Source organism: Prinia subflava, chromosome 23, assembly GCF_021018805.1.
Source record: "Prinia subflava isolate CZ2003 ecotype Zambia chromosome 23, Cam_Psub_1.2, whole genome shotgun sequence".
NCBI lineage: Eukaryota > Metazoa > Chordata > Aves > Passeriformes > Cisticolidae > Prinia > Prinia subflava.
This window is the reverse complement of record NC_086269.1, coordinates 4,630,252-4,642,836: the sequence shown is the minus strand read 5'-3', so window position 1 is coordinate 4,642,836 and position 12,585 is coordinate 4,630,252. Positions and strand designations below refer to the sequence as shown.

The 12,585-nt window shown below is 54.0% G+C and overlaps 1 protein-coding gene across 1 annotated transcript; it reads right to left on the bottom strand.

Annotated features, from left to right (window-relative positions):
• Nucleotides 1–85: 85 nt before the first annotated feature.
• On the bottom strand, nt 86–11,006 carry MTCH1 (mitochondrial carrier 1). The gene is made up of 12 exons (XM_063418447.1): nt 10,755–11,006; nt 9,610–9,694; nt 8,213–8,319; nt 7,367–7,444; nt 6,871–6,928; nt 6,095–6,146; nt 5,277–5,336; nt 2,136–2,229; nt 1,736–1,783; nt 1,475–1,542; nt 707–782; nt 86–305 (listed from the first exon to the last, which is right to left on the bottom strand). The coding sequence occupies exons 1-12, from the start codon at nt 10,989–10,991 to the stop codon at nt 231–233; spliced, it is 1,038 nt and encodes a 345-aa protein (XP_063274517.1). The 5' UTR covers nt 10,992–11,006; the 3' UTR covers nt 86–230.
• Between the last annotated feature and the right edge of the window lie 1,579 nt (nt 11,007–12,585).

The following is a 12,585-nucleotide window of genomic DNA, read 5'->3' as shown; positions in this document are numbered from 1 at the left end:
TTTCTGCTCTCTCTCCTACACATCCCAGTCGATACAGCCACGGGGATGGAGCTTTGGTCCAGCTGGAGCCTGAAGCCAGATGTCCAGAAGTCTGTTGCTGGCCTTGCTGGAGAGGAGGTGTCATTTCTGGCACCATGGACTTTGGATCAGAAAATAGAAATATACAGATATCGAAACAAGCTTGGGATTTCTTGAGGAGTCCAAGTTGAAGAGCTCTCCCTGCCGAGGCGTCAGTCGATGGGGAAGGAGGCGGCTGGGATGGGCGCCCTGCGGAACAGCAGGCTGGAGCCACGGAACAGCTGCCCCTGGGGAGGAGAGCCCGGGGTCAGGGCAGCCTCAGACCCGGCCAGGGAACTGCAGCTCTTTTAGCAGGGCATGATTCCATGCCCCCTGCAAGGCCTGGGCACCCTGGGCTGCTCCGCAGGACAAAGTGAGGTTCCAGCCCTGCGGGTGCTGGAGCTGGGCATTTCCCCCAGGGGTGCAGAGGGGCACAGACTCTGCTGTGTGCAATGCACGGGCTAAAAGCTCACAGGCTGCAAGCTCGGGGTGTGCAATGGGCACGGTAGCACTGCCACGCTGGTACCAGTGCCAGAACTGCAGGGACAGAAGCACGGCAAGGATGCAGCACAGGCACTTTGGGGAATGCTGGAGGCTTGGGGAAGGAGCAGGGGGAGCCCAAAGCCCAGCGTGTGCCCTGCTCCCTCACCTGAGCACTGAGGTACCTCCAGCAGTGGATCCAGGATGCAAAGACGGGAGCGTAGGGAGGGAGGCCGGCGCGCAACCTGCACGGCAACAGGGAACAGCTGAGGTGGATGTGTCACCTTACCCAGAGGTAACAAAGGAGCAGCAGGAAGTGTGAACGAGGACAGGGGACAGTGTCTGCACCGGGCTGGCAGCCAAGCGACAGCTCCTTATTTACAGTGCAGCAGATCTGTAATTTAATTACCCCTGGAGTGCACAGACAAGGAGCATTACCTGGAGACGTGCAAAGTCCAGGACTGTATCTACACCTTCAAAAACCTGCAGATACTGAGAAAACACTGCACCAGACTTGGATCCCACCCTGTTCCCATGAGCACCAAGGCAGAAGACTTGCAGCAGTGTGACTGGGAAGGCAAGCTGGGTCCTGCTCCTGTCTGCTCCCATCACTGCAATGAGAGCTCTGCCTCCCTCACGCTGCTCCCTGCAGCCAGCACGGTCCCTTTGATCTCTGTGCCTCCAGCTTAGCTCAGATCGGACCACACCACCACAACTCTCCCGATTTCTTACCACCTGAGCTTTTCTGCTGCTTGTGTCTGTGCCCTCTGATCTAAAATTATAAGCAACCTGGGACAGGAAACGAGCCAGCTCTGCGAGGTGCCACAGAGTTTATGGGGCTGTAGGAAAGCTTTACGGTCGTTAGCAGCCCATTCAGACAACAAGGGGCTGCAAGAAAGGAAGGGAAAAGCTTTAGATCTCAGTGTGAAGGACATACCCACAGTTGTTCACTGCCATGAGATCTCCCACGAGAAGGAATGGGTACGTCAGCATGCTCACAGCGATCTGAAAGCACAGAAAACCAGCAGCCTCTCTAACGCTCCCCGTGTCAAAAACGCCATTTCCAGCTTTTGCATGTTAGCAGAGTTATCCTTGGATACGGGATGTCAAATCCAGGCCAGCCTGTGCCCCCAGAGCACGAGCTCTCAGCCCAGAGGTGGCAGGAGGAGGGGAAAGGACACAGCAGCTGCCTACGTACCCCCATCACGAACTTGGTGTAGCTCCGGATCACCGATGCCTGGCTGAACTGCAGAGAGAAACCAGTGTTGTGGAGCAGGGGGATGACACCAGGCTGGCACTGTCATTATGTGACAATCCCTGAGCCTGAGGTGAGGGGCAAGGGGCAGGGGACGAGGCAGAACGCAATGGGAGAGCAGCTGCATTCCAGCTGAGAGTCTGGGGAGGCATTTGCTGTCAACTGTGATCCCCCAAAGTGCAGGTGAAGCACAGCCTCAGCAGACACAGCACCTCCAGCACTCTCACAGGGACATCCCCAAAGCCCAGGCTCTGCATTAAATCAGCCCCTGCCCCCAGTAACTCCTTCCCACTGCAGGTGCTTGGTCCAGACCCCAAGCCCTCCCTCAGACACCTCCACTCACGTTGTCATCCACTGCGTAGGTGTTGATGAAGTGAGCCAGGAGGTTGCAGCACCACAGGAAGATGACATCTCCCAGGATGTGAGGGACCAACCCACTGCAAGGGCAAAAGGAGGAGTGTGAGGTGCAGGAGGGTGCCAATGGTGCCCAGCCCTCCTTTCCTCCATTAGCTCAGAGGAACTCCACTCCCCCAAAATGAATTTTTTACTTTGGGAGGAACTGAAAAAGATTTCAGGGAAGAGCTCTTTCAGCCTTCAAACTTGGTACTACACGTGCTGCTCTGGCTGGAAAGTTTTTGGAATCCATTTTTTGGGCATGACTCAAGTCCCCTTGTTCTATCCCAAATCCCTTCCTGGCCCAACTCCTGCTGAGAAACCCAAGCGAGACACAGACAAAGCTGTTTCGGTTTCTGAAGATGTTCTTTTGGATCCAGAATGACAAATTCATCTCTTTGTGGAACCTCCCTTCTTTTAGAAATCAAAATGAGAGGGGTTGTTCCTGCACAACCTGCTCCACTGAGAAGTGGGGGTAACTGGAGGAACACCCAGGTGCCTCTGGTTTTTCCCAGTCCCTGCTGCCCCCAGGAGCAGAGCTCTGTGGTGAATACCTCCCACTGACACACTGCAGCTCCCAGCACTGCCAGCTTTTGCAGATAATGGCATTAAAACTTTAACAAAATGTTCCAGAGGGTTTCTCCAGTTTGCTGGTGCTTCTGCAGCATCTGCTGCAGCAGTGCAGGGGTTTCCTGCTTTTGCAGGGGTTGTTCCATTGCAAAAGGATCCAGGTGAGTGTCAAACCTGTGTTTCACCAGGGGATGTGGACAGTTCTGAAAAGGAGCCTGTCAAGAGCCACATGAGTGTTTGCTGAGCTGGAAGGAGCCACCTCCAAGCACATTAATCTGAGTCATTTGTTTCTTCCCAAACACAACGCTGCCTCCTCAGAGCAAGGGACCAGTTTGTTTCCTGCTGTGGCTGCTGCAGCAGCAGAGCAGCAACTGGGACTGGTTTTGGGAACAACCAATGCATTGTTAAGGCCCCAGCAGCCCTGGGGATGCAGCTGAGGTCTCAGGGGCCAGGCACAGCAGAAACCTTCAACAGAAGGCTTCAAAGACGTGATACATGAGAGCAGCAGACAGGACAAAGAAATCAAAGCTCTCTGGCCCCAAAGAGATGTTCTGCTTTGTGTTTGGCTTTCAGCCTTTGTAAAAACCATCCTTTCTCTAACTCAGAGTTAAATCTGAAGCTCCTGAGCTGCTGCAGATACAACAGAGCCTAATAAAGTCCAGAAGTGAAGGGCTGGGCCAGGGCAGCCCCGTAAGGAAAACCTCACCCAAGTGCTGATAGACTGTTTATTCCACTTCCAGTAAGGATCCCATCCCTCTCTCCCCTCCAAAGTAACGACAGCTGCTGGCCCTGAGCTGGATGTCTGGAAACCAGGGGTCTGAGAGCTGCAGAAAGGAACTAAGAAAAGGCAACAGGCCAAAGGCATCAGGAGGGAAAACCCCTCCTGGAATTCCAGTGCTGCCTTTGCTACTACTGACATAAAAAAGTGAGTGCTGCAACTCTCACACCTGCTGAGATGTCCAAGATCTGAACTGGGAATATTTTTGGAAGATGATGAAAAGCTGGAGCTGCAGCAGGCAGAGGAGGAAGCCTGAACGATGTACAGTGATGTGACCCAACAGCAGAAACCCCAGTGCAAGGGACCTGGGACAAGCCATCCTTGAGCTGACCATGCCCAGCAGTTCTGGAGTTCAGGGAACACCTTCCTGGGCTGGCAGGAGCCTGAGGGGAAGGGAGATAAATCCATCCTTGAAAAATCTTTATCTCTAGCTAGCACACACGGAGAATATGTGTCACTGTTATTGCTGGGGGTGCTTATAATGCCATGAGAATCAAGAGCACTGCCATGATTTTAGGGCAGTGGACGTGCTGGGATTGCACCAGGAGGGCTGAGAGGAGCAAACCAGCAGTTTGGTCCTTCAGATGCAGTCTGTGCTCCCCTCACTGCAGTGGGATTTCCTGACAGGGTTACAGAGCATGGAGAACTTCAGAGCCCTCCTGAGACAATTTGGGTTGTGTTAAAGCCTTTCCTGTGAACTATTATGTTTCATTAGGCCACCAGCAGGGTTTATTTGATGTGGATGGAAGGGAATGTGGCGGCTTCTTTCAGATCACTTCCCTGGGAGGTGGAGGGTTGTGAGCAGCCTGCTCCAGCCATGCCCCACTCGCAGGGACCATCCCAGAGGATCCTACATTTAGTGGAGCAGATTTGGAGCTGCACAGCTCAGCTCAGAAGCTGTGGGCTGCCAAAGGAAGAAGGAGTGACACTCAATGGGTGGGGTCTCTGCAGACCCCTGGCCATTTCCCCTTGGGGAAGGACAGCATGAGACCTTCCCTCTTCCTGATGCATTCAGGTTTCATTTTAGTGACAGCAGAGCCAAAGGCATCCTGAAAACCCCTACTGAAATTCCAGAGCTGCCTTTACTATTATTGACATAATAAAGTGAGTTATCTCCCCACCACGAGCAGAGACAGCAGGTAGTTCTGCTTTTATGTAGATGTGAAAAAGAAAGGCAGGCAGCATTAATTAAGGGTTCAAGCAAAAAGGTGTCCACTAAACTTCCATTTCAGTGATGCACCAATTTGCAATGCTGTGTAAGTAGCTGGAAACACCTTTCAGCTCCTCCCAGTCCAGGCACCACCACACTCCCAGCACACAGGTAAATCTGCTCATTACAAGCACCCACAGTGCTCTGCAGAGGAATATGCTGCTTATCCAGGCCCTGGCTTTCATTTCAACACGGGATCTTATTGTTGCACTTGATCTTGGTGCCTGTTGCACAAACAAATGTTTTAAATGGCCCTTCACTGAAACACACAGAAGCACCAAGGGAAAAAGAAAGATAAGAAAAAATACAGCTTCCTCTGGGCACTGAAGGTTTGACTGAAGATAAGATCTGGGGCAGACTTAATGGTCAAACTGGAGGTCAAAGGCACAGATTTAATCATGGGAGTGATGTGGGGGTTCCTTGGTCAGACAAGGCTTCAGCTCAGCGTGACTCCAGCTGGGGTTGGCAGAGCTGCCAGGAGAGCCATCACTGCCTCCAAGCTATGGGAGAAAGTATTTAAACAACTCACGTACACAAAGAATCCCAGGATCCCTTCTTCCTTAAGTATCCTGCCAATGGCAGTGAACACACCGCTGCCAAGAAAGGAAAAGAGCTGTGAGTGTGCATTTATTCCCCCTCTGCCCTGTGCACAGGCACCCTGCAGCCCCCAGCCAGGGCAGTTCCTCCCCAGCCATAATTCCAGCTTGTTCTGCTCATCCTCCTCAGACCAGGCAGCTCTGAGGGAAGGAAGGTCGTGTCTGTACTCTGCCAGTCTGCAGTGACAGCCGGGACAACACCCAGCCTGCACACAACTGTTCAATGCTGAAGGTACACGAGCTCTGTGAGGCTTTGTGAGGGGACACGTTGTGTGACATGGTTTGATTTGGCTGATTCTAAGCCCAAGAAGCCTGTCCTGCCTTTGGGAACTTGAGCTGCCTGTCCTGGGCTGGCTGCAATCCTGTCCAGGATGCCTCCACGTTGCTCCACAGGCAGTTCTGCCCTGCAGAGAGGCAGCTGGTACTGCAAAAGCCTTGGAAAAATTTTACAGACTAAGCAGGGCTGCAGCAAAGCTTTGTGTTATCCACTCTGCCTCCCTGCTGCCTTCCCTTTCCATTAATAGCTAAAGGAAAAAGGCAGGAGACTCCCTGTGGGATCACCAAGGGGTGATACAGCCCCAGGGCACAAGGTGGAACAGAGCCCAGCCTTCCCACATCCCTTCAAGCCCCAGTCACCCTCCCTCTAAGCACAGCCCAGATTCACTTTTCAGGCTCTCAAGCCTCCTGGATAACCCCATTCCCCACGGGCTGGGAGCCCCTGGCACCCCTGACCCTTCCAGGCTGCTGCCACTCACCTGTATTTGACCTCCCGGCCCACGAACTGGACCATGCAGCGCATGGAGATCACTGGGAGGAAAGAAACAGGGCTCATAGAGAAACAAATCCACTTTGGCTTGTAATGGAAGTGAAAGAAAATGAAACACGACCCTTCTGCTCTCCCTCAACTCACAGCATCTCCAGCTCCTCTCAGTGGTCATCAGCACTGCAAGACTCATTAGAAACTGGGGCCTTTCCTGAGCCTGTAAGTGGTGGGAAGGATTTCAGAGGATCACAGAGAGGTTTGGGTTGGCAGGGACCTGATAGATCATCTTTTTCCAAACCCCCTGACATGGGCAGGTTGATCCAAGCCCCGTCCAACCTGGCCTTGGACACTTCCAGGGATCCAGGGGCAGCCACAGCTGCTCTGGGCACCCTGTGCCAGGGCCTCACCACCCTCACAGGGAAGGATTTCTTCCCAATATCCCATCCATCCCTGCCCTCTGGCAGTGGAAGCCATTCCCCATGTCCTGTCTCTCCATGCCCTTGTCCAAAGTCCCTGTTCAGCTCTCTGGGAGCCCCTTTAGGCACTGGAAGGCTGCTACTGGCCCTAACCCTGATGGGATCTCTAAGACAAGGTCCTGGATGAGTGGGAAGAGAGAACCTCATTGGCTCAGCTGTGTTAGTGCCTGAAGGCAAACCCCAGCATCAGCCTCACATGATGGAGGAGTACCCCAAGTATCACCTCCTGAGTACGCAGGGTTTGGGGTGGTTCCCAGCCTGGAGGGGGCTGCCAGCAGGGGACAGGACTCACCGTGCAGCGGGTGTGAGACCACCCGGGACACGCACTGCATCATCATCTCATGGGATGTCTGCAAAGGAGGAGAAAACACCTGTGAGGAAAGCTGTGCTGCTCCTCCTGCACGGCCCAGGCCCTGCCCCTCAGTGGGGGGAAACCCATTCTGGGCCCCTCTTTTGAGTCTGTTCTTGTGGTAAACCCCTGTTCCTGTGAATTATTTCATGGATGGACACAGAACGGCCACTGAACACCAAAACTTCTGACTCCAGTTGCTGGGATTGCACCAGGAGGGCTGAGAGGAGCAAACCAGCACTTTGGTCCTTCAGATGCAGTCTATGCTCCCCTCACAGCAGTGGGATTTCCTAAGAGGGTTACAGAGCATGGGGAACTTCAGAGCCCTCCTGAGACAATCTGGGTTGTGTTAAAGCCTTTCCTGTGAACTATTACTTTCTCACCCACATCCCCAGGGACCTCCCCAGCCACTCATTAATGGGCAATATCCATTTCTCACCTCTCTGACCACCTTCCTAAGCGAAGTTTTCACATCATCCTTGTTAGATACATGCTCCATGTCCTCCAGTGGAAAAGCCTGAGTGGAGAGGGAAGAAACACGGTCAGAACTGATGGAAATGCTGACCCACAATGTCTGAGGACAGGGGGAAACCACAACAGCTCTAGATGAAAGCACAAGACAAACAGGCAAGAAGGAACACAGGAGAAGAAAGGATGGAAAGTAAAATAGAGGAATAGAGGAGCTACAAAACTGCTGATAGAGGGGAAGGCAAGGGGATGCTAAATCAAATTAAAATGGTTTATAAATAAAAAAATGTTCTGGGGATAAGTGTTGCCCTGGTTTTTCTGAGGTTTTTTAAAGCCTTCTACTTGCTTATAAGATGGAGTCAGTTCTTTAGTTTCTGTACAATATTAACGGTCAGTTTTTCACTTTCTCACACTCTGGAACATAAACTGTCCTTTGTTTACATGTTGTTCACTGTCCTTTGCTTACATATTTCCAGCCTGAAAACAATGTTGGTTGACAGCTGGTCTGGCCAGTGGGGTTAAGGGGTAGTAACCCCAGAAGCCAATCTGCTACCAGAACCACAAAATTATAAAAGGAAAAGAAATAAACAGGCTGGCCCCTTTTTTGGTGGGGAGCAGCTTTTCACTGAAGACCTCTGCCTCCGTGTTGTTGATTTTGCGTTCCGGGCAACAGATAAGGGCACTGGAGGACTGTTCCCTGAGGAGATGGAGAGGGATGGGTGACTCGGTCCTCCTGTGCAGCCCTGGCTGGTTGCAGGCACTTGCTGCAGTAGCACTGACCCTCAGGTGATTGATGGAGAGAGAAGCCGACCTTTACCTTCTTCACACTCCCCCTGGTGATGGTTGATAAAGTGCTTGAGATGAGGCGAGGAGTCAGGCCACGGAAGAGGCCTCTTTTCCCATCCACTTCCACGATGTGTCTGGCTGGGTGGGACAACACCAGGCTGCTGTCAGTGAGGGGGGACAGTGCATGGAGGGCACCCCAAACTGCCCCAGGGCTCAGCCAAAACCCCGCCAGGCTCAGCCCAGTTAGTGATTTATTGTAACAGTCCTAAATAAACTTCATACCGGAGGACAGGAATTCTTCCTCTCTGTCATCTGCCTAATCTGGAAGGACAGCTCCAAGATTTTGGGCTACTTTTTGTCTTCTGATGGTTTTGCTCACTTGAAAGGGCTCCAAGGCAGTTTGGACTGAACCAGTCAGGGGGGATTGTCCCATGTGCTCTGTGCTGTCACCTCCTCCCTCCACCCCAGGGAAGTCTGACTCAGGGTTCATACGGACCTCACAAATCCATGTTCAGTTCCTGCCCCACCACCTTCTCCCAGGCAAACTTCCTCAGGTCTCCAGTTGCAAATAAAGCCCAGAGCTCCCATTTCTCCCACATATAACAAGGTGGGATAGGAGCCACTATGTGCTGGTGGCTACTGACTGCTCCTGGCCCCTGCCCTGTGCTGTCCAAGCAAAGCCAGGCAGGCTCTGCACCTCTCCATCACCCAACATTGCCCATCTGTTTGGAAATTGCATCTTCCAAAGGGCAGCACTGGAGCATTTCCAGCCCTGGGTGTCCCAGGATGCACTCCCAGTGCTCTCCTCCTGCTCCTGTGCTTGTTCCACCCCACGGATACCACTGGGCACTGGCCCAGCTCAGCTGTCTGGACAGTGCATTCCCCCTCCCCACAGCAAACCTGCTGTGACAGCAGGTCACAAAATATTCACCCACCTCTCCCATGCTGCTCCACCCACAAAAAAAGGAAAATACTACTTTTTTTTTTCCTTCTAAACATATTACCTGCCCTTTTCTTGTTATTTCTGTCCCTTTAGGGCTCCATCTACAACACAAATGAGCAGGGCAGGGGGACAGGCTATTCCAGGGCTGTTTTGGAGCAGAAGGAAAGTATTCTGCAATCTCCAAAACACACAAAACCCTCCTGCAACAAGCCTACACCACCTAAACCCCCCCAAACCCCTCCACCACGGTGCAAACCCAGAGCAACGTGCCACAGGAACACGATGCAGCACCAACACTGTGGCCACCATCCCCTGTCCCCAGCAACAGGTACATAAATCTGACAGCCTTGCAAGGAGTTGTGCCTCACTGCAGCCTCAGGATGATCCCAAGGAGATGTGGGGATCAGCTCAGTCTGCTTGGCAACTCCCAGCCCCGATCCCCCGAGGGCAGCACCTTGTCCTGGCAGGGAGGGACAGTCACTCACCGTAGGTGAAGAAGCCAGGCAGGTACAGGACCTTCCTTCCCAGCACATTTCTGCCAATGGTTGGAGGTAGAGGCTCATGCCCAACCTGAGGGAGAAACCTCGTGAGCAGGTCTCTGTTCTGGTGTTCCCAAAGTCCCTGGGATGAGCAGGATTGATGCCAGCACCCCCCAATCACTCTCAGGCACTCCTTTCCCCATTTTATGGGGTCCCTAGGTTACAGGGCATCCTCCACCCTCCCATTTTAGGGGATCCCTATTACTGAGAGGGTCTTGGGGCTTCCTGTCTCTCCTTACATGGGAGGCTCCACGGCAGAGGGGTAATTTTATAGGGGTTTCCAGGTTACTGGGTGTCCTCATTCCCCATCATAGGAGGGGTCCCAATGTCCCATTTCAAAGGAGCCCCACTGCACAGGGGGCCTCACCCTTCCATTATATGGTGTCCCCTAGTCCCTATTTAGGGTGCCCCTGTTGTACAAGGCATCCTCACCCTCCTATTATACAGAACCCCATTTTTATATAGGGCCTGCCAGCACATAGGGGACCCCATCCCCTTACATACAGGGCACTCCATTGCCCAGATGTCCCTCATCCTACAAGTGCTCAGGGGATCCCCTCATGAAGGGGGGCTGTATATGCAGTGACCCCCCGTGCACGGAGCATCCACAGGGGCACGAAACAGGAGTCCACCTCCACCCATTACACACCCCCACCACACACAGGGACCCCGTTACACATGGGGGCCCCCCAATTCTACAGGTGCCCCCCATTCTGTCGATGCCCCCATTGCACAGTGAGTCCCGTTGTAACAGCGGGTGCTGTTTACATACTGTAAATACAGCCCCAGCACATGGGGGTTCCCATAGGGGCACTGTGCAGGAATCCACCTCCTCCCGTTATAGTGGGGTCCCGACCCGCCGTTATCCACTGGGACCCCATCCCGTTACATACACCGAGGTCCCCCCATGCTGTAGGTGCCCTCATCGCACAGGAGGCCCCGTTATACAGCGAAGGGCTGTACATACAGGGACCCCCAGCGCACGGAGGCCTGCACGGGAGCATTATCCAGCTCCCGTTATCCTGGAACCGCCACCCCCGTTACACACGGGATTCCCACCCCGCCGTCCCCCCGCTCCCCCCCGAGCAGACCTGCACGAGCAGCTTGACGTAGAGCAGGGGGTGGCTGGCGGCGGCGAGCCCCGCGCCCAGCAGCACGAACAGGCCCTCGGCGCCCTCAGGCCCCGCCGCGTCCGCCGCGCCCCCGCCAGGCGGCGACAGCGCGCCCGGGGGCAGCGCCGCCATGGCCGCCATGGCCCGCGCGTCACGCCGCGCGCCGGCCGCCACCACCGCGCGCGGCGCGGGGGGAGCCGCGGCGGGAGGAACCATTCCGGGGAAGGGCGCGGGGGGGCGCGCCCTGAGGGGCGGCGATGGCGGCGGCGGGAAGCGAGTGAGGGATTCGGGATTTACAGAGTTGGTGTCAGCGCCTGAGGGGCTTTGTGAGGATCGGCAGAGGGGCCTGGGGAGAGGGGAGAGGGAAAAGAGAACACGAGTTAAAGAGGGAAGAGAAGAGAAGGGAAGGGAAGGGAAGGGAAGGGAAGGGAAGGGAAGGGAAGGGAAGGGAAGGGAAGGGAAGGGAAGGGAAGGGAAGGGAAGGGAAGGGAAGGGAAGGGAAGGGAAGGGAAGGGAAGGGAAGGGAAGGGAAGGGAAGGGAAGGGAAGGGAAGGGAAGGGAAGGGAAGGGAAGGGAAGGGAAGGGAAGGGAAAGAAGAGGAGGGAGGGAGGGAGGAAGGAGGAGATTCGAGGAGATTCGAGGAGAGGAGAGGAGATTCGAGGAGAGGAGAGGAGATTCGAGGAGAGGAGAGGAGAGGAGAGGAGAGGAGAGGAGAGGAGAGGAGAGGAGAGGAGAGGAGAGGAGAGGAGAGGAGAGGAGAGGAGAGGAGAGGAGAGGAGAGGAGAGGAGAGGAGAGGAGAACCCCAAAAATACAAGGCAAATAAAAGAGGAAAAAGGAAAGATCTCTAGTCCTGGTTCCAGCATTGGTCTGGCTGATGGGCTGTCCTGGGGCACAAGCTCTGGGATGGGTTTCTCACTTTCTGTGCAATTTGGTTCTCATGCACAGTGCACTCTAAGACCTTTCTCGAAGAGTGTTTGTGGATGCATGCCTGGAAGAGCAGGGACATGTGCACAATCCTGCTTTTAGCTTAAAGGATGAGTAGAAGCTGAAACGTCCTTGAACTGTTCCTTAGATAGGATAAGGATGAAGTAAAGTTTGGAGCAATAGCCATGACAGGATGCTAGACAGGATGCATTGACCATAAGTTTGCAGCATTTAGCCTCGTGGACAGAGCTTCTGAACCAATTCTGTGTGCTGCAAGGACACATGAACACTATGGTTTAACCAATGATGTTCAGAGATAGGTGCATGATATGCTTAGCACAGTATACATGTATGACAAATAGGTGAATAAATGAGCAGGATCTTTAATTCATATTGAGTGCTGTCTTGACTCTGGCTGATCTCTGGCAACAAGTGTTGCCCTACCTCCACGTGGCCCCTTCTCCAAACACATCTTGCTCTTTCTGATGATTATTACCAACAATCCCTGTCTGTTGTTACCAGCAGTGCCTGGCTGGCTCCACAGCCATCCATCCACCTGGTGATGTTTGAGACAGACACATCAGCCCTGCCTGGGCACCGGGGTCCTGCCAGCCCGTTCCTGGCCCCTGCAGCCGTCTGGACTGCCCAGACCCCCACCCTGGTGGGACACAGCCCACCCCACCTGGGCTGCACAGCCAGAATCATCCCAGGTCACACCTGCCCTGCACCGTCCCTGCTGCTGCTCTGGCCTTGGCTGTGCTGCCACTTTGATCCCTCCCAAACTGAAGTGATTCCTGAGTGTTTTCTCAGCGTTTCTCCTACCCACAAACTGCTGTGCTTCCTCTTTCCCTTCCCTTTTGAGGCCAGCCCAGAGAGGAGCTCTAC

What these genes read in the sequence shown, in the direction of transcription:
- MTCH1 (XM_063418447.1), bottom strand. Translation starts at nt 10,991, where the DNA reads ATGGTTCCTCCCGCCGCGGCTCCCCCCGCGCCGCGCGCGGTGGTGGCG. An exon ending in ACGTCAAGCTGCTCGTGCAG is followed by an intron (nt 9,695 to 10,754) that starts GTCTGCTCGGGG and finishes TTTCTCCCTCAG; the next exon opens with GTTGGGCATGAGCCTCTACC. An exon ending in ACACCAAGTTCGTGATGGGG is followed by an intron (nt 1,543 to 1,735) that starts GTACGTAGGCAG and finishes CTGTGCTTTCAG; the next exon opens with ATCGCTGTGAGCATGCTGAC.